This window comes from Oncorhynchus mykiss, chromosome 29 (assembly GCF_057628025.1).
Source record: "Oncorhynchus mykiss isolate SJ-2025 chromosome 29, ASM5762802v1, whole genome shotgun sequence".
Lineage (NCBI taxonomy): Eukaryota > Metazoa > Chordata > Actinopteri > Salmoniformes > Salmonidae > Oncorhynchus > Oncorhynchus mykiss.
This window is the reverse complement of record NC_143050.1, coordinates 1,250,776-1,277,520: the sequence shown is the minus strand read 5'-3', so window position 1 is coordinate 1,277,520 and position 26,745 is coordinate 1,250,776. Positions and strand designations below refer to the sequence as shown.

Genomic DNA, 26,745 nt, shown 5'->3' with positions numbered 1-26,745 from the left:
ATTCACAGCCATAAAAGGACTGGATAGAAGAAAAAAAGCAGAATGGTAGAGATTCCGTCCGAGCCAGCTATCACTGTTATAAAGTCACATTATCCGCCAGTTTTTTTAATATATATTTTTAAATACAGCAGATATCAGTAGAGTAGGAACTAAAGCAAGGAGCTAGGAACCGAATTTGTCATTAATTCGGGGAAGTTTGGGACCACTCGGGACAGCGTCGACCAATCAGATAGCACTGAGGGTCTGTAGTTGGGGAGTGGGTCCACCGCCAAATTCAAACACAGAAAGACTTCCCGTTGACTACTACAGTTAGACGTTTCTCCAGGAGACACACAGAGAGGGAACAAACAACTTTACAAGGTAGATATTATCGAATATAAAGTACTTCGTTGTGTATCATAAATGAGTTTTACAGAAAAAGATAACCTATTCACCTCGTTCAAAGGACGATTTAGCTAAAAAAAAAAAAAAAACAGGCATTCAGAGAGTTTTACGTCAGCTAGCTAATAATGTTAACTTTGTCTGCTTGCTAACTAGCTAATCCGAAGCTGCTAGTATCATTATTAAAATAATTTATTTAACCTTTATTTAACTAGGCAAGTCAGTTAATAGCAAGGTTAGCGAATTCAAAAGTAGAACAAAGTATCTAGCTAGTTAACTTAAGATAGCTACATTTTGTTGATATGGTTATTGGGATGTTAACTAGCATGTGAAATTACTACAGTAGGTAATGTTAGTTAACTGGGTACTGTAATATATTGTAACGTTAGTTAACTGGGTACTGTAATATATTGTTGGGGCAAGCCAAAGAAAAGCAGCATAACCGGGCGGTTGTGAACGGCATGACGAAATGTAAACAATGCAAACTTGAGTTGACTCCCTTTCAGAGACAAAACGCTTAAATAAGGTAAGGCTCCAGCAGATACCGGAGCGAACGGCTCTTTTTTTGGGCGAATTTCGGTAACCGAATTGCATCGGTGAAAGAGCCGTTTATTTGGCTCCCTGAGTTGCATACTGCTACTACTGTTTGTTTGTTTTAGCTCCATACAACGATTATCGGCACAACGTTATAAAAACATTATCTGGAGTTTATAATCCCTCACTAGTGAGGAGAGACTTTTTTTGGTTCACACATTTTTTGCAATGCGTTCATTTTTGCGGGACAGTAATTTGGTCAGGTACAAATGTATTTGAATTCACATGTCACGATCTGACATTATGGCAGGCAACTTTGTAGTCTTTATAAATTCCTTTTTCAAAATGTTCCTGGTTTTAAACACCCACACCAGAGACGATACGTCAGTGGGATGATTCGATTAGGCTGAGCCGCGGGCTCGTTACGTCATCGGGCGAAAGCGTGGAGGGAAAAGCCACTTACTGAAATGGAACAGTAATCTGCGCCTCTCAGTCATTTTGTCAACAAGGCAGCATGGTGCAACGTCCAGAAAAATACATATATCATTTTTATTATTATTATTATTATTTTTACTCGTTTTCATTTGGGGATGCAGACAGAGTGTGCTGAAAAACAATCACTTTTGCATGTGGAAAACACAGAATCCTACTCATTACTCCACATGCTCCTACATCACTTTGTTTCGAGCCGACAGGGCACCTGGCTCGTACCCAGGAGTGTGCCAGTTATCTAATGTAATCAACGTTTACCTGGTGCAAAACACGCCTACATGGACACCCGGGTGAAATTAATCGAATCCCCTCATTGGCAAGACGCGGGCAGTTCGGTTAACACTTCAAGTCCAAATATATCATACTTTAACTTGAACGACTACATGTTGACTGACAACATTGTGCAACAAATGTAAACTCTGCTCGTCCTCTTTCAGCTGGAACAAAGTGGATTTGGAAATTATTTTTGGGCCAAATTTTCATTTTCAGGGCTGGGTTTTATTTGAATGGTATCACCCACCAGCATGGCATTGTTTATTAATCAGAAACACCTGCAAAGTTCACGAGTAGTAATTGAGTTTAGCAGGGTGCACTGTGGTTTTAAAAGTAAGTGAGGGGGTATAACCTGGCGGTGGGTCTTGATCGACCAAGAGTAGTAGTGTTTACAACCAATTTCAATCAATTGGTCCATTTTAAAACTGGTATTTTTTTCCATGTTAAACACGGGGTGTGTCTATAATACAATCAACTAGGCTATATGTACTGTAATTGTCTGACGCTTTAAGCACGCTGTTTGATTAAATAATTAACACACACAAATGACTCAAGAGGGAGCCAGAGATCAAGATAGCCGGAACCTGTTCCTGACCCTCCTGCTGCAGCAGCTGGCCTTTGCAGATTCTGGCTTTGTGCTCCTGATGTAGTTGGTAACAGGCTACACCAAGGGTCGGAAACCTTTTCCATTTGGAGTGACAATTTATCTTACCATTTCCACCAATCTACCTGCCAGTTACGATTTTCATATGCACATTTTCGTGGAACGGTTTCATTTTAATTTATAATAGTATTTTTATATCAATCATAGACTGTAGATTAACCACATACAATCTAAATGACAATTATTCAAATCTAAAAGTAACTTTCATTGCCATTTCCAACTATGTAAAAATGGCCGACATAAAGCCAATGCATAACATTGCAGCCCGCAGGTAGAAAATACCCTGATGAAAATACATAAATATCCTATAAATCACATTGGCTATGCATGGCCTGTATGCAACAAACTTGCAACATTGTATATAATATTCTGGGCCCTGAGAGTTCCCAAGCCAGTGAGCTTGGGACAGACACAGCTGTAGGCTATTTGTGCAAAAGGGATAAGAAGTAATCAGGTATTCTATGATGTTTCCACTGGATCAGAACATTACATTTGTTCCTTTCATGCTGAGTGGTTATCGAAAGGGAGAGAGTTGGAAATATTGTTCAAATACTTTGATGAACTTCTCAATTGATCCTAAAAACACTTTGTTTACTCGCTGTTTCAGGTGAAGAAAAACATGATTTTGAGAAACTCCACAGCTCATTAGTGGTGGTGAGTTAAGACAATCAGAAAAACTATCAGACATCCCCTCTTACAGCTCTTAGAGACTGACCCAGGAAGACTCACAGCTCTTAGAGACTGACCCAAGAAGACTCACAGCTCTTAGAGACTGACCCAGAAAGACTCGCAGCTCTTAGAAACTGACCCAGGAAGACTCACAGCTCTTAGAGACTGACCCAGGAAGACTCACAGCTCTTAGAGACTGACCCAGGAAGACTCACAGCTCTTAGAGACTGACCAAGGAAGACTCACAGCTCTTAGAGACTGACCCAGAAAGACTCACAGCTCTTAGAAACTGACCCAGGAAGACTCACAGCTCTTAGAGACAGACCCAGGAAGACTCACAGCTCTTAGAGACTGACCCAGGAAGACTCACAGCTCTTAGAGACTGACCCAGGAAGACTCACAGCTCTTTAGTGGTGGTGTGTTAAGATGATCAGAAAAACTATCAGACATCCCCAAATGGACACATTTTATAGGCCTACATTTGCGCGCAGGCCAGGCAGCCTAGTCTTACTTCTATATGCGTCCTTACTCAACATTGACAGGAGCATTTCAAAGACGACCAACAAATTGACAACTCATAAATGGAGTGAAATAAACAAGCTTGTTTCTCAGAAGGTTATGAGTTCTGCAAAACACATTTCCAATCTGACAAAATTATTAAATAACTAATATATTGAACGCATTAACAGAAATTAAAGTCAGTTAAAAACAAATAACAGCCTACCAGGGAACAGTGGGAAAACTGCCTTGTTCAGGGGCAGAACGACAGATTTTTACCTTGTCAACTTGGGGATTTGATCCAGCCACCTTTCGGTTACTGGCCCAACGCTCTAACCACTAGGCTACCTGCCACCCCATGCACACAAAAGTTATATGAAACAATACGAATACCCATGAAATTGCAGGAGAGGACACATTCTGGAGAGAGATGTGCCTTGTGTATCTGAGCCACAGTCCCCATTTTATTGTCATCACTGCGGCCTCCTCAATGGATTTGTCCAGAGACAGGCGCAAATCAGACAGGTGTCTCGTGTGCCATAAAATAAACATATACACTACCATTCAAAAGTTAGGGGTCACTTAGAAATGTCCATGTTTTTGAAAGAAACTTTTGAAATTATGTTAGCACAAATTAAAACTGTTGTTCTGGTTAAAGAAGCAATAAAACTGGCCTTCTTTAGACTAGTTGAGTATCTGGAGCATCAGCATTTGTGGGTTTGATTACAGGCTCAAAATGACCAGAAACAAAGAACTTTCTTCTGAAACTCGTCAGTCTATTCTTGTTCTGAGAATTGAAGGCTTTTCCATGCGAGAAATTGCCAAGAAATTGACAATCTGGTACAATGCTGTGTACTACTCCCTTCACAGAACAGCGCAAACTGGCTCTAACCAGAATAGAAAGCGTGGGAGGCCCCGGTGCACAATTGTGCAAGAGGTTTCCGGGGTCATGGTATGTGCCTAGAACAAACTACTGACTCGGGACCAACAAACTTCTACAGGTTGTGCGCGTTCATACCATTTGAGACTCTAAAATACCATCCGAGACACTCAAGCATTCCCTTTTAGGATCACAGACCAGGCAGCGTCATAATCTTCTGCTGGATAATTCCAGCTTCTTGTAAGTAGGACTTTGTTTTGCAGTGCTTTCTAGTTCACTCCAAAACCACCGTTTTCCCCCCAGACGTGTTTAAATGACCTCGGCCATCTGTTGTGCAGAATTTCATCCCACAGACGGTCACCAGTTTTATTATGCGCTTATCTTTTACATTTTGAGGCGAGTTGCTTGTTCTACATTTCTATCTGAACGCTCTACATTGTGTGTGTGTGTGTGTGTGTGTACTGCTGAACACAGCCCTGATCTCTTCCCCTTTCCTCCCTGATTGGCCAGCTTCAGCATGTCGTCGTCGGTGATGAGTGGCGTGGCGGTGTGGAGGGCTCACAGCGTTCTGGAGGAGTCAGACGGGGGCGAGTCCAGCTCCCCTGAGGCACCCCCCCCTGACCGCTTCAGGAAGCTACGCTCCTCCTCCTCTCTCAACTCCCTCCGCATGTCTCTGAAGAAGAGGCTTCCACTGCGCTCTGTACAGGTAAGAGGCTGAATCAAGCTGCACACGTCCCCAATGGCTCCCTGTTTAGTTCACTACTTTTGACCAGAGTAATTTGGGATACATAGAAAGACCTCATCCTAGATAACATCTCCTGCCATTGGGACCTTAAGCAAAGCAACTAACCCATTCTCTGTCCAGAGTCTGTGTGTACACTGAGTTTACAAAACATTATAAGAACACCTTCCTAATATTGAGTTGCTCTGAGAACAGCTTCGGTTTGTCGGGGCATGGACTTTAAAGGGTTCCACAGGGATGCTGGTCCATGTTGACTCCAATGCTTCCCCACAGTTGTGTCAAGTTGGCTGGATATCTTTTGGGTGGTGGACCATACTTGGTACACACAGAAAACTGTTGTGTGAAAAACCCAGCAGCGTTGCAGTTCTTGACACAAACCGGTGCGCCTGGCACCTACTACCATACCCCGTTCAAAGGCACTGAAGTCTTTTGCCCATTTACCCTCTAAATGAAAAACATACACAATCCATTTCTCAAGGCTTAAAAAAATCCTCCTTTGCCCTGTCTCCTCCCCTTCATCTACACAGATTTTTGAAGTATATTTAACAAGTGACATCAATAAGGGATCGTGGCCTTCACCTGGTCAGTATGTCATAGAAAGAGCAGGTGTTCTTAATGTTTTATAGTGTGTGTGTCGGGCTTGCTAAGATAATGATCCTATCGTCCTGTCCGATAATGGCCAATAAAAAAGTGGTGCATTGTTCCTCCAGACCAACTCCCTGCCAGACCCTGAGCTGACCCCTGACCCCACCTGGGAGAGTCTGCAGGCCAATCAGAAGACCAACGCTGTCTGCCAGCTCACACGCAGCGCACGCAGCCACATCGGGGGAGTGTACCAGGTAGGAGACACTGACCGTAGTGGTACCTCTGCTTTGTCCTTAACCTGCACCGCAATTGCTAATAACCCATCCGCAACCGCCTGAGAAATAAGAATCAACTTCCGACTCTCGGAATGGAGGGACTAAAGCTGTCTAATGTTTTTACTCACGTCAAAGTGGGTTTGATGATGAGCAGCTTGTGGAGTCGCACTGGAGCCAGCCTCTAGCTCCAGTTGTCGGATCCTCACCTCCTTGTCAGCTTCTATTTTCCTAATTTCAAGTTCAAAATTAATCTGTCTCTCTTTATCTTTTTGCTCCATTTCTAACCGAGCCAGCCTCACCTTCAGCCTAGCAGTCCCATCTGAACGACCCGAAGCAGAAGATAAAGGATCGAATCGGGGCAATGTAAAAGGGGTACGAGGAACCCCTTCCTCTGCCCTGTCCTCCGACTTGGCATCAGAAGGTCTACCCGTCTTGAATACATGCCATGTCTACTTATTTGCTATATTCTTTTTTTTATTTTTTAGAATTTGAATCAGTCTAATCTACTGTTTTTATGTTTACTGGACAGCACATTAGTTCAAATGATACACCAACTCCCTGCATCATTTGTTTTGGCAGTAAGACTGAAGCCAAATACATGTCATTAATATCACAATGAATTGATCCAGAAGTTGGAGTCAACACCTCTATTGGTTTCCGATGCAGCTGGAATCATTTAGTCACTTGTCAGTATACTTATAAAACAAGATGATCCAAACCTCCATTATATACATACTGTAGAACAGCTAGTGACGTGCCAGCAACAAACACTGACACTACACATTATGAAAGACAAGAATGAGGTGAAAAAATGATTGCTGTCTATCAACAATGACAAGCCACCAGGGTCTGACAATCTAGATGGAAAATTACTGAGGATAATAGCAAACGATACTGCCACTCCTATTTGCCACATCTACTAGAAACTGTGTGCCCTCAGGCCTGGAGGGAAGCTAAAGTCATTCCGCTACCCAAGAATAGTAAAGCCCCCTTTACTGGCTCAATCAGCCTGTTACCAACTTTTAGTAAACTTCTGGAAAAAAATAGTGTTTGACCAGATACAATGCTATTTCACAGTAAACAAATTGACAACAGACTTTCAGCACGCTTATAGGGAAGGATGCTCAACAAGCACAGCACTTACACAAATGACTGATGATTGGCAGAGAGAAATTGATGAATAAATACAAATTGTGGGGGCTGTCTTGTTAGACTTCAGTGCAGCTTTTGACATTATTGATCAAAGTCTGCTGCTGGAAAAACTTATGTGTTCTGGCTTTACACCCTCTGCTATATTGTGGATAAAGAGTTACACAGAGGGTGTTCTATAATGGGAGCCTCCCCAACATAATCCAGGTAGAATCAGGAATTCCCCAGGGCAGCTGTCTAGGCCCCTTACATTTTTAAATTTTCACTAACGACATGCCAATGGCTTTGAGTAAAGCCAGTGTGTCTATGTATGTGCATGACTCAACACTATACACGTCAGCTACTACAGTGACTGAAATGACTGCAACACTTAACAAAGAGCTACAGTTAGTTTCAGAACGGGTGGCAAGGAATAAGTTAGTCCTAAATATTTCTTAAACTAAAAACATTGTATTTGGAACAAATCATTCACTAAACCTCAACTAAATCTTGTAATAAATAATGTGGAAATTGAGCAAGTTGAGATGACTAAACTGCTGGAGTAACACTAGATTGTAAACTATCATGGTCAAAACATTGATACAGTGGTAGCTAAGATGGGGAGAAGTCTGTCCATAATAAAGTGCTGCTCTACCTTCTTAACAACACTGTCAACAAGGCAGGTCCTACAGGCCCTAGTTTCTACCTTCTTAACAACACTATCAACAAGGCAGGTCCTACAGGCCCTAGTTTCTGCCTTCTTAACAGCACTATCAACAAGGCAGGTCCTACAGGCCCTAGTTTCTACCTTCTCAACAGCACTATCAACAAGGCAGGTCCTACAGGCCCTAGTTTCTACCTTCTTAACAACACTATCAACAAGGCAGGTCCTACAGGCCCTAGTTTCTACCTTCTCAACAGCACTATCAACAAGGCAGGTCCTACAGGCCCTAGTTTCTACCTTCTTAACAACACTATCAACAAGGCAGGTCCTACAGGCCCTAGTTTCTACCTTCTTAACAACACTATCAACAAGGCAGGTCCTACAGGCCCTAGTTTCTACCTTCTTAACAACACTATCAACAAGGCAGGTCCTACAGGCCCTAGTTTCTACCTTCTTAACAACACTATCAACAAGGCAGGTCCTACAGGCCCTAGTTTCTACCTTCTTAACAACACTATCAACAAGGCAGGTCCTACAGGCCCTAGTTTCTACCTTCTTAACAGCACTATCAACAAGGCAGGTCCTACAGGCTCTAGTTTCTACCTTCTTAACAGCACTATCAACAAGGCAGGTCCTACAGGCTCTAGTTTCTACCTTCTTAACAGCACTATCAACAAGGCAGGTCCTACAGGCTCTAGTTTCTACCTTCTTAACACTATCAACAAGGCAGGTCCTACAGGCCCTAGTTTCTACCTTCTTAACAACACTATCAACAAGGCAGGTCCTACAGGCCCTAGTTGTGTCGCACCTGGTCTACTGTTTAGTCGTGTGGTTGGGTGCCACAAAGGGCTTAGGAAAATTGCAATTGGCTCAGAACAGGGCAGCACAGCTGGCCCTTGGATGTACACAGAGAGCTAATATTAATAATATGCATGTCAATCTCTCCTGGCTCAAAGTGGATGTGTTTGACTTCATCACTACTTGTATTTATGAGAGGTATTGACATGTTGAATGCACCGAGCTGTCTGTTTGAACTACTGGCACACAGCTCAGACACCCATGCATACCCCACAATACATGCCACCAGAGGTCTGTTTAAACTACTAATACACAGCTCAGACACCCATCCATACCCCACAAGACATGCCACCAGAGGTCTTTTTGAACTACTGGCACACAGCTCGGACACCCATGCATACCCCACAAGACATGCCACCAGAGGTCTCTTCACAGTCCCCAAGTCCAGAACAGACTATAGGAGGCACCCAGTACTACATAGAGCCATGACTACATGGAACTCTATTCCACAGTACTACATAGAGCCATGACTACATGGAACTCTATTCCACAGTACTACATAGAGCCATGACTACATGGAACTCTATTCCACAGTACTACATAGAGCCATGACTACATGGAACTCTATTCCACAGTACTACATAGAGTCATGACTACATGGAACTCTATTCCACAGTACTACATAGAGCCATGACTACATGGAACTCTATTCCACAGTACTACATAGAGCCATGACTACATGGAACTCTATTCCACAGTACTACATAGAGCCATGACTACATGGAACTCTATTCCACAGTACTACATAGAGCCATGACTACATGGAACTCTATTCCACAGTACTACATAGAGACATGACTACATGGAACTCTATTCCACAGTACTACATAGAGCCATGACTACATGGAACTCTATTCCACAGTACTACATAGAGCCATGACTACATGGAACTCTATTCCACAGTACTACATAGAGCCATGACTACATGGAACTCTATTCCACAGTATTACATAGAGCCATGACTACATGGAACTCTATTCCACAGTACTACATAGAGCCATGACTACATGGAACTCTATTCCACAGTACTACATAGAGCCATGACTACATGGAACTCTATTCCACAGTACTACATAGAGCCATGACTACATGGAACTCTATTCCACAGTACTACATAGAGCCATGACTACATGGAACTCTACTCCACCTCAGGTAACTGTTTCAGCGGTAGAATCAGATTTAAAAACAGATAAAAATACACCTTATGGAACAGCGGGGACTGTGAAGAGACACACACAGGTACAGACAAGCATACGCACACACACATATACGATAACATACGCACTATAAATTAGAGGTCTACCGATTATGATTTTTCAATGCCGATATCGATTATTGGAGGACCAAAAAAGCCGATGCCGATTAATCGGACGATTTAAAATAAAAAAAAATACAAACGTTTTATTTGTAATAATGACAATTACAACAATACTGAATGAACACTTATTATAACTTAATATAATACATCAATAATATCAATTTAGCCTCAAATAAATAATGAAACATGTTCAATTTGGTTTAAATAATGCAAAAACAAAGTGTTGGAGAAGAAAGTAAAAGTGCAATATGTGCCATGTAAAAAAGCTAACATTTCACTTCCTTGCTCAGAACATGAGAACATATGAAAGCTGGTGGTTCCTTTTAACATGAGTCTTCAATATTCCCAGGTAAGAAGTTTTAGGTTGTAGTTATAATAGGAATTATAGGACTATTTCCCTCTATACCATTTGTATTTCATTAACCTTTGACTATTGGATGTTCTTATAGGCACTTTAGTATTGCCAGTGTAACAGTATAGCTTCCATCCCTCTCCTCGCTCCTCCCTGGGCTCGAACCAGCAACACAACGACAACAGCCACACTCGAAGCAGCGTTACCCATGCAGAGCAAGGGAAATAACCACCCCAAGGCTCAGAGCGAGTGACGTTTGAAACGCTATTAGCGTGCGCTAACTAGCCAGCCATTTCACATCGGTTACACCAGCCTCATCTCGGGAGTTGATAGGCTTGAAGTCATAAACAGCGCAATGCTTGACGCACAACGAAGAGCTGCTGGCAAAACGCACGAAAGTGCTGTTTGAATGAATGTTTACACGCCTGCTTCTGCCTACCACCACTCAGTCAGATACCTAGATACGCAGGACACGCTAGATAATATCTGGTAATATCATCAACCACGTGTAGTTATCTAGTGATTATGATTGATTGATTGTTTTTATAAGATACGTTTAATGCTAGCTACCAACTTACCGTGGCTTACTGTGGAGTAAGCCACAAGGGGCAGAGTACAACAAGGGCCAGGTCGTTATTGCGTTGGACTAGTTAACTGTAAGGCAGCAAGATCGTTTAGGGCCAAAAAGCATTCCAATTTGCTTTGTTGTTTTTGGTTGATTTCTTTCCAGCGTGTCAAATAGTTTTACTTTCTCATAATGTGTTTGGGTCTAATTGTGTTTCTGTCCTGGGGCTCTGTGGGGTCAGTTTTGTGTTTGTGAACAGAGCCCCAGAACCAGCTGGCTGAGGGGACTCCTTCTCTAGGTTCATCTCTCTGTAGGTGAGGGATTTGTGGTGGAATGCTTTAATCTCAAACCAATCGCATCTACTCACGGCCGCTCATGTTGTAAACACAGTCCAGTTCAAAGTGAATGGCACAGATCCATATATGGCAATGGTCTATTTGCATATAGGCCTACTGCAGCTCTGATTGGTTATGCTGCACCGGTCTGTGTAGAGTATGCAATAGAATCCTACTCCGATGAGTTCTGCCTACAACAAAATCTCTTGCATAGTTTGTTTTGGTATGTTGCATTGAAAGTATACATTTTTCGTTGATTCGATCACAATTACCACCGTAACAGGGAAAACTTTAGAAAGTTGAATGAAGTTCAATCTGTGCTTCTCTCTTTGGGCTGATATTTAATCTGTCCCTGGGAGCTGCAAGGCTACTGCACACCCACGCGCAGCTTAGAGGGGGCATTGGTCTTCACCAAGAGAGAGAATCTTTGATTCTGTGAAAGTCCAGCTGAAACTGTTTGGGGTTACCCAATAAAAAAATCCAAGTTTATCCAACTCCAAATGTTATCTTTTTGTATAAAAAATAAAAAATCTGCTTGTGATCTCTCTTTCTCAGAAGCTTCAGAGGAACAGAGCAGTGGTACAGGATCAGGAGGAGTGTTTGGTGGCGACACCTGGCCAGGTGTGTGAGGGGGGAGAGAACAACGAGGGGGTCACCTCCCGTACACCCAGGCGCACCCCCGTCCGTTCCACCACACTCATACCTACAACAACCCCCAGAGCCACCGCGCCCAAACGCACCCCTGCCTCAGGCCGCAGGGGGAGGAGAACCCCAGGGCGAAGTCCTGAGGTGACAGGGGTGAAGAACGTGGGAGGGAGGAGGCAGCTGGTTCGGATGGCTGCACTACGAAGCCCCTTCGCATCTCCTAACACTCAGAGCCTCAGACGGTGAGGACACACCCCCATACACACACACACGTATACATACACACACACACACATGTATACATACACACACACACACACACACACATGTACAAACATGCAGTACCAGTCAAAAGTTTGGACACACCTAGTCATTCCAGGGTTTTTTCTTTATTTTTACTATTTTCTACATTGTAGAATATTAGTGAAGACATCAGAACTATGAAATAACACATATGGAATCATGTAGTAACCAAAAAAAAAGTGTTAAACAAATCAAAATATGTTTTAGATTCTTCAAAGTAGCCACCCTTTGTCTTGATGACAGCTTTGCACACGCTTGGCATTCTCTCAACCAGTTTAATGAGGAATGCTTTTCCAACAGTATTTAAGGAGTTCCCACATATACTGAGCACTTATTGGCTGCTTTTCCTTCACTCTGCGGTCCAACTCATCCCAAACCATCTCAATTGGGTTAAGGCCAGGTGATTGTGGAGGCCAGGTTATCTGATGCAGCACTCCATCACTCTCCTTCTTGGTCAAATAGCCCTTACACAGCCTGGAGGTGTGTTGGATCATTGTCCTGTTGAAAAACGTATCAGTCACCAGGTCTGACTGTATAGTCCCACTAAGCCCAAACCAGATAGGATGGTGTATCTCTGCAGAATGCTGTGTTAGTAGCCATGCTGGTTAAGTGTGCCTTGAATTAAATAAATCACTGCCAGTGTCACCAGCAAAGCACCATCACAAATACACATGCCGAGATCATCCATTCACCCACACCACATCTCACAAAGACACGGTGGTTGGAACCAAATATCTCCAATTTGAATTCCAAATCAATCAAGACAGTTTCACCAGCAAAGCACCCCCCACACCATAACACCTCCTCCATGCTTCATGGTGGGAACCACACATGCAGAGATCAAAAATCTCAAATTTGGACTAATCAGACCAAAGGACAGATTTCCACCAGTCTAATGTCCATTGTTTGTGTTTTCTTGGCCCAAGCAAATCTCTTCTTCTTATTGATGTCCTTTAGTAGTGTTTTTTTTGCAGCAATTCGACCATGAAGGTGTGATTTACAGTCTCCCCTCCCAAACAGTTTATGTTGAGATTAGAGGTCGACCGATTAATCGGAATTGCCGATTAATTAGGGCCGATTTAAAGTTTTCATAACAATCGGAAATCTGTATTTTTGGACACCGATTTGGGCGTTTTTTTCTTTTACACCTTTATTTAATCTTTTATTTAACTGGACAAGTCAGTTAAGAACACATTCTTATTTTCAATGACGGCCTAGGAACAGTGGGTTAACTGCCTCGTTCAGGGGCAAAACGACAGATTTGTACCTTGTCAGCTCAGGGATTCAATCTTGCAACCTTACAGTTAACTAGTCCAACGCTCTAACCACCTGCCTCTCATTGCACTCCACGAGGAGCCTGCCTGTTACGTGAATGCAGTAAGAAGCCAAGGTAAGTTGCTAGCTAGCATTAAACTTATCTTATAAAAAACAATCAATCATAATCACTATTTAACTACGCATGGTTGATGATATTACTAGTTTATCAAGCGTGTCCTGCGTTGCATATAATCGATGCGGTGCGTATCGTTGCTCCAATGTGTACCTAACCATAAACATCAATACCTTTCTTAAAATCAATACACAGAAGGAGATATTTTTAAACCTGCATATTTAGCTAAAAGAAATCCAGGTTAGCAGGAAATATTAACCAGGTGAAATTGTGTTACTTCTCTTGTGTTCATTGCACGCAGAGTCAGGGTATATGCAACAGTTTGGGCAGCCTAATTTGCCAGAATTGTACGTAATTATGACATAACATTGAAGGTTGTGCAATGTAACAGGAATATTTAGACTGATGGATGCCATCCATTAGATAAAATACAGAACGGTTCCGTATTTCACTGAAATAATAAACGTCTTGTTTTCGAGATGATAGTTTCCAGATTCGACCATATTAATGACCAAAGGCTCGTATTTCTGTGTGTTATTATGTTATAACTAAGTCTATGATTTGATAGAGCAGTCTGACTGAGCGATGGTAGGCAGCAGCAGGCTCGTAAGCATTCATTCAAACAGCACTTTCGTGCGTTTTGCCAGCAGCTATTTTTGACTTCAAGCCTATCAACTCCCGAGATTAGGCTGGTGTAACCGATGTGAAATGGCTAGCTAGTTAGCGGGGTGCGCGCTAATAGCGTTTCAAACGTCACTCGCTCTGAGATTTGGAGTGGTTGTTCCCCGCGGCTTTTGTGGAGCGATGGGTAACGCTGCTTCGAGGGTGGCTGTTGTCGTTGTGTTGCTGGTTCAAGCCCAGGTAGCGGCGAGGAGAGGGACGGAAGCTATACTGTTACACTGGCAATACTAAAGTGCCTATAATAACATCCAATAGTCAAAGGTTAATGAAATACAAATGGTATAGAGGGAAATAGTCCTATAATTCCTATTATAACTACAACCTAAAACGTCTTATCTGGCTGGGAAAATTGAAGACTCATGTTAAAAGGAACCACCAGCTTTCATATGTTCTCATGTTCTGAGCAAGGAACTTAAACGTTAGCTTTCTTACATGGCACATATTGCACTTTTACTTTCTTCTCCAACACTTTGTTTTTGCATTATTTAAACCAAATTGAACATGTTTCATTATTTATTTGAGGCTAAATTGATATTATTGATGTATTATATTAAGTTAAAATAAGTGTTCATTCAGTATTGTTGTAATTGTCATTATTACAAATACATTTTTTATTTTTTAATCGTCCGATTAATCGGTATCGGCGTTGAAAAAATCATATACGGTCGACCTCTAGTTGAGATGTGTCTGTTACATTTATTTGGGCTGCAATCTGAGGCTGGTATCTCTAATGAACTTATCCTCTGCAGCAGAGGTAACTCTGGGTCTTTCTTTCCTGTAGTGGTCCTCCTGAGAGCCAGTTTCATCATAGCGCTGGATGGTTTTTTGCGACTAATGATGGACTCTTTCTCTGTTTATTTGAGCTGTTCTTGCCATAATATGGACTTGGGTCTTTTACCAAATAGGGCTGTCTTCTGTATACCACCCTTACCTTGTCACAACACAACTGATTGGCTCAAACGCATTAAGAAGGAAAGAAATTCCACAAATTAACTTAACAAGGCACACCTGTTAATTGAAATGCATTCCAGGTGACTACCTCATGAATCTGGTTGAGAGAATGCCAAGAGTGAGCAAAGCTGTCATCAAGGCAAAGGGTGGCTACTTTGCAGAATCTTATATTTTGATTTGTTTAACACTTTTTTTGATTACTACATGATTCCATATGTGTTACTTCATAGTTTTGATGTCTTCACTATTATTCTACAATGTTGACAATAGTAAAAAATAAAGAGAACCCCCTGAATGAGGTGTCCAAACTTTTGACTGGTACTGTACATCCCTACACACACATCCACACTCTCAAACAATGTATACCGAATTGACCATGCCCAGAATGGAGTGCGTGTGATTGACTGGTGTGTCCTGCTCTCTGATTGGTTCCTGTGTATGATTGACAGGAAGTTTGGCCGGGACCTGGAGAGTGTGTCCAGCGGTCTCAGGAAGCTGAAACGTCTGTCCCACGCCTTTGATGATGTCATAGGGAGAGACGACCGGTGAAGAGAACACTAACATTTATTCATACAGATACCGTCTGTTACACAGGGTTTTACTCACTATATTTACACTAGTATTTATATAGGGCAATGAGGGGTTAGGACGAGGAGGAGGACAGAGGACTATGTAGTGAGAGGTTAGTTTTGTTAGGATGGGGAGCAGGACAGAGGACTATGTAGTGAGAGGTTAGGCTGGGGAGCAGGACAGAGGACTATGTAGTGAGAGGTTAGGCTGGGGAGCAGGACAGAGGACTATGTAGTGAGGGGTTAGGCTGGGGAGCAGGACAGAGGACTATGTAGTGAGGGGTTAGGCTGGGGAGCAGGACAGAGGACTATGTAGTGAGAGGTTAGGCTGGGGAGCAGGACAGAGGACTATGTAGTGAGAGGTTAGGCTGGGGAGCAGGACAGAGGACTATGTAGTGAGAGGTTAGGCTGGGGAGCAGGACAGAGGACTATGTAGTGAGGGGTTAGGCTGGGGAGCAGGACAGAGGACTATGTAGTGAGGGGTTAGGCTGGGGAGCAGGACAGAGGACTATGTAGTGAGGGGTTAGGCTGGGGAGCAGGACAGAGGACTATGTAGTGAGAGGTTAGGCTGGGGAGCAGGACAGAGGACTATGTAGTGAGGGGTTAGGCTGGGGAGCAGGACAGAGGACTATGTAGTGAGAGGTTAGGCTGGGGAGCAGGACAGAGGACTATGTAGTGAGAGGTTAGTTTTGTTAGGACGGGGAGATGGTAGCAAATCTGGCTCAGATATGCGTTTCCTGTTCTGGGGCCCTGAGGAGGGGCTCCTGTCTAACGGTCGCCTGCCCTAAAACCCTTCAGCTGCTCTCTCCTTCCCGCCCGCTCAGATTCAAATTGGGCTTGTGGTATGTGGATGAGTGAGGGAGGACTGGAAGGGGGGTGATGTGGGGGCGGTTGGAGAGGACAGGGGGGAGTCAGAGCTCTATAGTTGGACTTGTTTTAGGAGTGATGCTTAGGGGAGGAGGGTGTGTGTGTGTGTGAGACTACGCAGGCCAGTCAAATTTCCGCCCTGCCCCGGTCAACTGTAAGTGCTGTTATTTGTGGAAACGCCTAGGAGCTCACAGAATGAGCTGAAGAATTCGCTATGACAGCCAATTAATATCTAGTATAACTTTTGATTTCACCCCCATCTCAAAAATATATATATATATTTTTACAGTTTAAATGTTTTTATGGAGTGGTCTTCTCTGTTTCGGCCATGCAGTGTGCACCGCAAAAGGGATTTCTGTCCTCGTTATGAAGTGAACTTTACCCTCTATTTAAAAATGTAAAAAAACATAAAACGCTGATTGTTTAAAGCAAAACTACCAAAACTATTGCTGATGGTGAACCTGAACAATCCAAATAGAATCGGTTGTAGTTTTCAACAGCCAGATGAATGGTCGACGGTAGCTGACTTTTACTCCAGTAAAACACAATTTTCAACATCTCCATAGGTAACAATAACATAGCAGATCACATAGATTGACACTCAACTAATTAAGGCTAATAATCACAGTCGGTCATTTTATCATTTGAACGCCATCATTCCACTATTACTGCAGATGCATGGTGGATATTTTCTGAAATTACAATGCAACATGCTACTAACATGCTACGTTGCTACATGTTACTAACATGCTACGCATAGCACCTTTAATTTAGAATGGAAATTACAATGCAACATGCTACGTTGCTACATGCTACGCGTAGCACCTCTAATTTAGAATGGAAATTACAATGCAACATGCTACGTTGCTACATGCTACTAACATGCTACGCATAGCACTTTTAATTTAGAATGGAAATTACAATGCAACATGCTACGTTGCTACATGCTACTAACATGCTACACATAGCACCTTTAATTTAGAATGGAAATTACAATGCAACATGCTACGTTGCTACATGTTACTAACATGCTACGCATAGCACCTTTAATTTAGAATGGAAATTACAATGCAACATGCTACGTTGCTACATGCTACGCGTAGCACCTCTAATTTAGAATGGAAATGACAATGCAACATGCTACGTTGCTACATGCTACGCGTAGCACCTTTAATTTAGAATGGAAATTAATATGTTAGTGTATCGATTCGTTCTCCCACCAAACCTTTTCAAAATAAAACGTATCGTTCCTGTATCGAGAGACAATGTATCTAATTGTCTTGAAAAGAGAAATATGTACATCCCTAATGAACACTGAAGTTGACATGCACACTTTTGTCATTTCAGTAAGGATTTTTGTTATGAACTGGGAATTGGATTTATAAACAACTTTATCAGTGTCATTTTTTTATGAATTCTATCAGATTTTAAGACTTGATCAAACGATGAAATTAGGTCCAACAACTAAGTCAGACTTTATCAGTGAAAACCTAGGTGTCTCTGTCTGTCTGCTTCCAGGGCCCAGTTATCTCTTGATTTTGCCTATCGGATAGGATTAAATGCATAGAAATAGAATGGACAGAACATGTATCATTGACTTGAATGGGGACTCCCGTTCTGCATGTTATATTTCTTTGTATTTTAATCCTATCCGATAGCTGAAGTCCAGATAACTGGGCAGCTGGGACTGTAAAGGTATGGCAGCTGGGACTGTAAAGGTATAGCAGCTGGGACTGTAAAGGTATAGCAGCTGGGACTGTAAAGGTATAGCAGCTGGGACTGTAAAGGTATAGCAGCTGGGACTGTAAAGGTATAGCAGCTGGGACTGTAAAGGTATAGCAGCCGGGACTGTAAAGGTATAGCAGCTGGGACTGTAAAGGTATAGCAGCTGGGACTGTAAAGGTATAGCAGCTGGGACTGTAAAGGTATAGCAGCTGGGACTGTAAAGGTATAGCAGCTGGGACTGTAAAGGTATAGCAGCCGGGACCGTAAAGGTATAGCAGCTGGGACTGTAAAGGTATAGCAGCTGGGACTGTAAAGGTATAGCAGCCGGGACTGTAAAGGTATAGCAGCCGGGACTGTAAAGGTATAGCAGCCGGGACTGTAAAGGTATAGCAGCCGGAACTGTAAAGGTATAGCAGCTGAGACTGTAAAGGTATAGCAGCTGGGACTGTAAAGGTATAGCAGCCGGGACTGTAAAGGTATAGCAGCTGGGGATGTAAAGGTATAGCAGCTGAGACTGTAAAGGTATAGCAGCCGGGACTGTAAAGGTATAGCAGCTGGGACTGTAAAGGTATAGCAGCTGGGACTGTAAAGGTATAGCAGCTGGGACTGTAAAGGTATAGCAGCTGGGACTGTAAAGGTATATCAGCTTGGACTGTAAAGGTATAGCAGCTGGGACTGTAAAGGTATAGCAGCTGGGACTGTAAAGGTATATCAGCTTGGACTGTAAAGGTATAGCAGCTGGGACTGTAAAGGTATAGCAGCTGGGACTGTAAAGGTATAGCAGCTGGGACTGTAAAGGTATAGCAGCTGGGACTGTAAAGGTATAGCAGCTGGGACTGTAAAGGTATAGCAGCTGGGACTGTAAAGGTATAGCAGCTGGGACTGTAAAGGTATAGCAGCTGGGACTGTAAAGGTATAGCAGCTGGGACTGTAAAGGTATAGCAGCCGGGACTGTAAAGATATAGCAGCTGGGACTGTAAAGGTATAGCAGCCGGGACTGTAAAGATATAGCAGCTGGGACTGTAAAGGTATAGCAGCCGGGACTGTAAAGATATAGCAGCTGGGACTGTAAAGGTATAGCCCTATCTGTTGTTAACCCTGTTGTTTTTCATCCTGCAGCAGAACCTTCAACTACTCTCTAATTGCAGAGTGAATATGCAGGTAACCATGTTTACACTAGCTAACTGTCTCACCTAACACTCTGTTACTGAACTACTGCTGGTACTGGGCCATCTGCATCTGAATGGGAGAGTTGACTGACTGACTTGACTGCATGGCTGAGTTGAACCTGGTGGCTGATTGGTTGGCTGACTGACTGACTTGACTGCATGGGAGAGTTGAACCTGGTGGCTGATTGGTTGGCTGACTGACTGACTTGACTGCATGGCTGAGTTGAACCTGGTGGCTGATTGGTTGGCTGACTGACTGACTTGACTGCATGGGAGAGTTGAACCTGGTGGCTGATTGGTTGGCTGACTGACTGACTGACTTGACTGCATGGGAGAGTTGACCTCGTGGCTGATTGGTTGGCTGGCTGACTGACTGACTTGACTGCATGGGAGAGTTGACCTCGTGGCTGATTGGTTGGCTGACTGACTGACTTGACTGCATGGGAGAGTTGAACCTGGTGGCTGCATGACATTGCATGGTGCTGTCCATCTAAAAGCCTAAAAGATACTCAGACCGTTGGGCTTCCATTCAGACACAACAACAACAGACTGATACTCAGACCGTTGGGCTTCCATTCAGACACAACAACAGACTGATACTCAGACCGGTGGGCTTCCATTCAGACACAACAACAGACTGATACTCAGACACACAATAACTACCCAGATGATCTTGACAAAGCTTGAGTTCTGATTCTCTCTCCTTCTCCAGAAGTGCATGACTGTTCACACCCACTCTAAAAGCCTTGGATTTGTGCAAGAAGGAGGGTCCTATAAAATAGAACGAGGACAGAACCACGGAATCCAGACATTGAAAACGGAATTCAACAATATTAAAAAAAACTGTTGTACTTAGTAGGGAATCAACTAACTGCATTGAATTTAGTAATTGTATGTATTGTCTACTAAATTAATTATATTCCTGCAACTTCCTGAAGAGACGCAGGAGTGTCCACTTAGCTGTTAGCGACGATGATAAGTCTTCTGGTAGATGGAAAGGCTTTCCCCAAATAAAACTAAATGAAATGTTAACTACAAAGTAGCCTATGACTATCTGGCAGAATGCTGATAGGATTATTTTCATTAATCCAGTGGCCATTTTGTTTTGAAAACTGTGATGGGAAAAAAATCCCTCACAAAACTCTGCAATCAGATGAGCACCACAGAAACATTGCTAACCAAACAACGTGCTGGTGCATGCACACTAACTACACCCAGAAACACAGAGGTTTCCAAGACCTCACAGTGGTCTCCTGATGTGCTTTAATCATTGTTGTGGACTTACAACATCCAGTTTTGTTGTTTTTCTATTTAAAAAAAAATAGTGCTTTTGCGAGTGAAAACCTGAAAAGACCTGTGGAAACCTGGAAAAACGAAATGTAGAAAATACTAAAACGGAATCAGGAAAAGATGTAAACGATTTTTAAGAAGGTCCTACTGGAGGGAGGTTCCTCCATATGCCTGAGGAAAGAACAAGTATACACTTCTAGAAGGGTAGAGAATTAGAACCTGTCCCTGGAGAAGTCAGGAGTCTGTCTGGAACGCAGCCACAAGAGGGCAGAGGGCAGTGAAGTGTCGTGTCATTACGTCAGATAACTAAGAGCCTCTCATTGTGACCAGTGGACAGGCATGTGACGCTGATGTGAATTTCCCCCCCAAAAAAACACAGTGAATGAATGGATGGCTCACATTGTTTAACTGACACAAAGACTGCTGCTATCAACCAGACACACTGACTCAACCAAAACTCTCCTCTCCTTCTCTTTTCCCTCTCACCCCCTCCAGAGGTCCTGTGCAGCAGAGCGTTATGGAGGGGTGAGGAGGTTGGACCCCAGCGGGGGGCTGGGCTACTCCTCTTTCACAGAGCCAGACGCCTCCTACCAGCTCAGCCAAACGCCTCCTACCAGCTCAGTCTCACGTCAGAATTAGACGTTGATCCATGTTTCTCAAACGTCAAATTGCAAAGTTTTTTTAAAAGATTGAGTTTAGGCATTTAACTCAAATGTGTAAGATTTAGGGTTAAGTTCAGGCTGGTTTCCCCCCCTCAGCTCCCGACGTCCTCAGACATAGATTGGACGTCGGATGCTGACTTGTATCACGGGGGACCTGGTTCACCTTGCAGTCCTCAAGCCACACTGAACCCCACATACCTTCCTGTTACAGTGTGTTGGTGTGAGGAATATCTATCTTTCCATATTCTAGATGTACAGTTGCAGCCAAATAGATTGGCATCCTTGCCACTTCTCTTAAATAATTCCCTTTTTCTTCTCTTAAGTTAACGTTTGAAATTGGTCTCCACACCTTTTTGTTATTGGATTGTCAACATTGCAGAACATATATGTTTATTTTGTTGCTAGTACTTGTTTTTGCACAGCTTTTTGTTCAAGATAACTGCCGACAAATGTTTCTTCTTCCATCAATGAGCTTGCTGCACTATTCTACTGCCGATTTGACCTTCAGAAAATAACGGATCTAGTTATTCAATGCCCTCCACCAACTGCTGTTTGGAGCTCTCCCCCCAAGGTAAGGGATGTGATTCTGGACTCTTCACTGGCCTCTCCAGAACAGTCCAGCGTTTTCGTCTTGAACCATTCCAGGGTGCTTCTATGTGTTTTAGGGTTGTTGTCCTACTAGAAGACCCACAACCTTCAACAGAGAGACATTGCACTCCAAAATGCCCTGATAATCTGCTCATTGATTATTTTGTCTTGTTGGGGGGGGGTCCAAATCAGGCTTTCTGGTGTCTCCTTCAGCAGCGGGGTCTTCCTGGTGTTTACCAACAACCAAAACAAAGCATTCAGATAAAATTACACCCTCCCTACAATCATAGATGGTGGAGGTTTGATCATGCTGTTGGGTTGCTTTGCTGCTTCTGGTACTAGTGGTCTTGGAACATGTGCAAGACATGAAATCAGCAGATTCTGGGTTTCTGGAGTCCAATGTTCAACCCAGTATCCAAAAACTGGGTCTCCATTAAAGGTTGTGGGTCTTCCAGCAGGATAATGACCCCTAAACAGAGGTTCCGGCGTGCCCAGCTAAGAGTCCCCTAATTGACAGTTGAAAAGGTGTGTCAGGAATATATATTTTTTGCTTCAAGAAGTGTTCGCGGTTATCTTGGTCAATAGGCTGTGCAACCAAGTACTAGCTCTGAAGTGCCAATAATTTTGTCGATGACATTTGTCTTTTAAGTTTACAATTTGTAATTTTAGAAAATAAAGTTTACCAAAAAATAAAATTGGTTCTGCAATGTTGAAGATCTAATAAGGTGTGGTGACTAAACGTTTCTCAAATTTGAACTTATTTGAGAAACGGGGGACTAAGAAAAGTATATGCGCGTGTATTGGTACATACCGGTTACGGTCTACCCGCCTGGGACAGTTTCTGTACAGTATGTTCGTGTATTCTATTCACCTTATGATTCCCTGCCCACTTGACCCAGTTCCTGATCCAACAGGATTGTTTGCCCATTCACAAACAAACAAAAACATTGTTAAATATAAATTACATTTGTCAAAAATATTTTTATACAAGACCTGAAGGAGGAAAAAGTCACAAATTGGATTGTCCTCGTTGACACGGGCATCATAAGGTGAATAATTAAACAGAATGGGATTCGTTTCTATGTTCATAGATTCTATAATGTAACAGGTTTGTTTTATACGTGATGGGATGTTTAAGGTAAAGCCGGGGGTGAAAGTAGATGGCATTTCTTATCGGTAGCGGTCAGCCAAGAGCACGCACGCATTTTTACTGTGAACATGACAGAGTAGCTTACTCTGCTGACACTGACGAACAGATCAACAAAACCCGATGTCTGATCCATATAATTGGCCTACGAAAACGGGAGGCACAAATACAATGGAGGGGGATATTATTGTCCAAAAACAAACAAAAGTGGCACTGATTCAATGATAAAGACTGAATATGCACACACCGGGGGGGACATGGCCGATGTTCTCTGCTGGTGCCAGGAAGATAGGCTACTGTTCGTTCGATTAAGTTAAGAATTTTGAAAGTTAAAATACAGATTGGAGTCTTCTGACTGTAATATGTTTTACAGCAATATCCATTTGCTTTCTAAACAGTTTTTCCGGATTGTAATCTTTAAATATTGCTGACAGTCGCAACGCAACAGTGATCTATTGGTATTGCAGCAGCCGCTGCCCACATTGCGGGCCCTTCCGACTGTTGGCGATTTAAAACAATCCACACGTTAATAAAATAAACTAATGATCCTCTGTTGCCAAATCATGCTTTCTGGTGTAGTAGCCTATTTTGAATGATTTTATTCATTTATGTATAGACAGGAGAAGCTAATTAGGCTATATAATTTTGCCAATTTAATTCAATTTAGGGAAAGCTTAGTTTATGCCTTTTTTTAAACGTGGCATAAACACAACCAGTTATGGTGTTTTCATCCGGTTGTCAAACAATCACTTAAAGGCGCTCCTGTGGGCTACCCGCGCACATTCATCCACTTACAAATTCATTTCAGCATCCAAACCCCAACAGTGCACTGTGCATCCGCAATTTGATGAATGGAAAGATACATGTGTTACAAAACACCTCCGTATAGATTGAAATGACGTCCTGTGATTGTCATTGGGAGCAGTACACTTGTAGTCTGAATTGATGTATCCACTGTTGTCCTCGGTCTCGGCCACTCATCTCCGCCATGACAAAACGTCAGTTTTTCTCCTCAAACGACAACGCAGTTTGGAGAACATTCCACCCGGGTTCCAGTCAATTCCGCTAATTGTTCTTGCGGCTGACACGCAGTACTGTTCCATAATGGTGTAATAGACTAGCTTTTTGGGGGCATGTTGTATTAATATGAATAGGTTCGCTCTACCGGAACATACATTACTTTCACCCCTGGGTAAAGCTGACATTCAATTAGAGTCTAGGGCCACTGTTATTCTAATGGGAAAGGGGGATACCTAGACAGTTGTACAACTGAAATGTAACTCCAACCCCTCTGAATCAGAGAGAGGTGAGGAGGGTTGTCTTAATGACGTCTTCGGCGTTAGGGGACTAATGATAACATGTTATTCAGATATTGGGAATCCATGATGTATATTCTTGATAACTACATGTTATGAATCAATGTTGCGTATTCGTAATAACTACATATCAGGAGTGATCAGAGCGTCTCCTGTCGGCATAGGGACTAAACTGACGAGACAGAGTCGCTGATGCGAGTAACCAGTCTTGTAACAGCACATTGCAATACATCCGGGTTACACTGGTGTTGCAGTAATTCACATTTACCGACAGACAGCATCAAAGTGCCATTTTACACCCATAACACAAACCTTTCCAAAATGCTTCACCAGGCACGTAGATTAAGAACAAATTCTTATTTACAATGACGGACAACTACCAAATGTTACACTAATATTCTATGAACACTAATATGTAAAGAGCAAATGGCGACCCGTCAGGGCAGGTGGGGCTTGCCTGTTTTGCATGTTATTTTGGCATTAATAGGTGTCACATATCAGTTTGCAAAAAATGTAGACAAATATATATCATTGAGTTAATAAAGCTGGAAACAAACATGGTCTCTTTTTTTGTTTTCTTGAGTAAGGCGGCTCTAAAATGCAGGTGTTTCAGCCTAGCTCAGTGCTTTCTGTGGTGGTGGGGCAGCCAGCAGCAAATACAGAGCGTTGCGTCGTTATTGGCTCAGTGTTCTGTCACTCATGGGGACACTACGTCACCGACAAGTTTAAGGGTAGAGCTAGCCAATTCTATCCCCTTGGGTCCTGCCATAGAGTTACAATAAAAGTGCCCATCCGAAAAGTCTCAAGGTCATTGGCCACAGATAAAATGACGTCAAATCACGTTATATCTACAGTAGCTTTGATTGGACTGATCATGTCAACATCTTACTTTCAAAATCTTAGCTAGCAGTGATCATGCATCAAGTTGACAATATACTGGCGAATCCTTTTTAATCTTTGTCAAAAGAAGAGATAAAATGTATCGGTGCAAACATTACACAACAAGTTGGAAAGTGGTTTGGAAGGAATCAGTGTCAATGGCTAACTGCAAGCATTGCAAAGCAACTCAGTGGAGTGGCTGTGTGGTCCCAAATCTGGGATTAAGGGTCTCTTTTCCATGTTTAAAATGATAAACGTTCAACATTGGCCATGCTGTCAATGAAGCATGATTTGTGCCACGCTCAAAACAACTCGGAACTGAGAAAACTTGACTTCAGTGAGTTCAAGACAACTGGGATGTCGGGAATAATATACGTGTATATACACTGGGGAGAACAAGTATTTGATACACTGACGATTTTGCAGGTTTTCCTACTTACAAAGCATGTAGAGGGCTGTCATTTTTATCATAGGTCCACTTCAACTGTGAGAGACGGAATCTGTGAGAGACGGAATCCAGAAAATCATTGTATGATTTTTAAGTAATTCATTTGCATTTTATTGCATGACATAAGTATTTGATACATCAGAAAAGCAGAACTTAATATTTGGTACAGAAACCTGTGTTTGCAATTACAGAGATCATACTTTTCCTGTAGTTCTTGACCAGGTTTGCACACACTGCAGCAGGGATTTTGGCCCACTCCTCCATATAGACCTTCTCCAGATCCTTCAGGTTTCGGGGCTGTCGCTGGGCAATACGGACTTTCAGCTCCCTCCAAAGATGTTCTATTGGGTTCAGGTCTGGAGACTGGCTAGGCCACTCCAGGACCTTGAGATGCTTCTTACGGGGCCACTCCTTAGTTGCCCTGGCTGTGTGTTTCGGGTCATTGTCATGCTGGAAGACCCAGCCACGACCCATCTTCAATGCTCTTACTGAGGGAAGATCTCACGATACATGGCCCCATCCATCCTCCCCTCAATACGGTGCAGTCGTCCTGTCCCCTTTGCAGAAAAGCATCCCCAAAGAATGATGTTTCCACCTCCATGCTTCACGGTTGGGATGGTGTTCTTGGGGTTGTCCTCATCATTCTTCCTCCAAACACGGCAAGTGGAGTTGAGACCAAAAGCTCTATTTGTCTCATCAGACCACATTACCTTCTCCCATTCCTCTGGATCATCCAGATGGTCATTAGCAAACTTCAGACGGGCCTGGACTTGAGCAGGGGGACCTTGCGTGCGCTGCAGGATTTTAATCCATGACGGCGTAGTGTGTTACTAATGGTTTTCTTTGAGACTGTGGTCCCAGCTCTCTTCAGGTCATTGACCAGGTCCTGCCGTGTAGTTCTG

The 26,745-nt window shown here is 42.9% G+C and overlaps 1 protein-coding gene across 8 annotated transcripts; it reads left to right on the top strand.

Annotated features, from left to right (window-relative positions):
* pimreg (PICALM interacting mitotic regulator) lies at window positions 1–25,072 on the top strand. 8 transcript variants are annotated; one of them, XM_090226303.1, is made up of 8 exons: window positions 252–360; window positions 2,952–2,998; window positions 4,902–5,097; window positions 5,844–5,972; window positions 11,769–12,100; window positions 15,633–15,728; window positions 19,464–19,505; window positions 21,299–25,072. In XM_090226303.1, exons 3-7 carry the CDS (start codon window positions 4,909–4,911, stop codon window positions 19,495–19,497), a joined length of 780 nt encoding a protein of 259 aa, XP_090082429.1. In that variant the 5' UTR covers window positions 252–360; window positions 2,952–2,998; window positions 4,902–4,908; the 3' UTR covers window positions 19,498–19,505; window positions 21,299–25,072. The 8 variants fall into 8 exon arrangements, with proteins under 8 accessions (XP_021447375.1, XP_021447374.1, XP_090082432.1 ...); XM_021591700.3 differs by lacking the exon at window positions 2,952–2,998 and having other exon boundaries at window positions 1–360; window positions 19,467–19,505; XM_021591699.3 differs by lacking the exon at window positions 2,952–2,998 and having other exon boundaries at window positions 222–360.
* The last annotated feature ends 1,673 nt before the right edge of the window (window positions 25,073–26,745 follow it).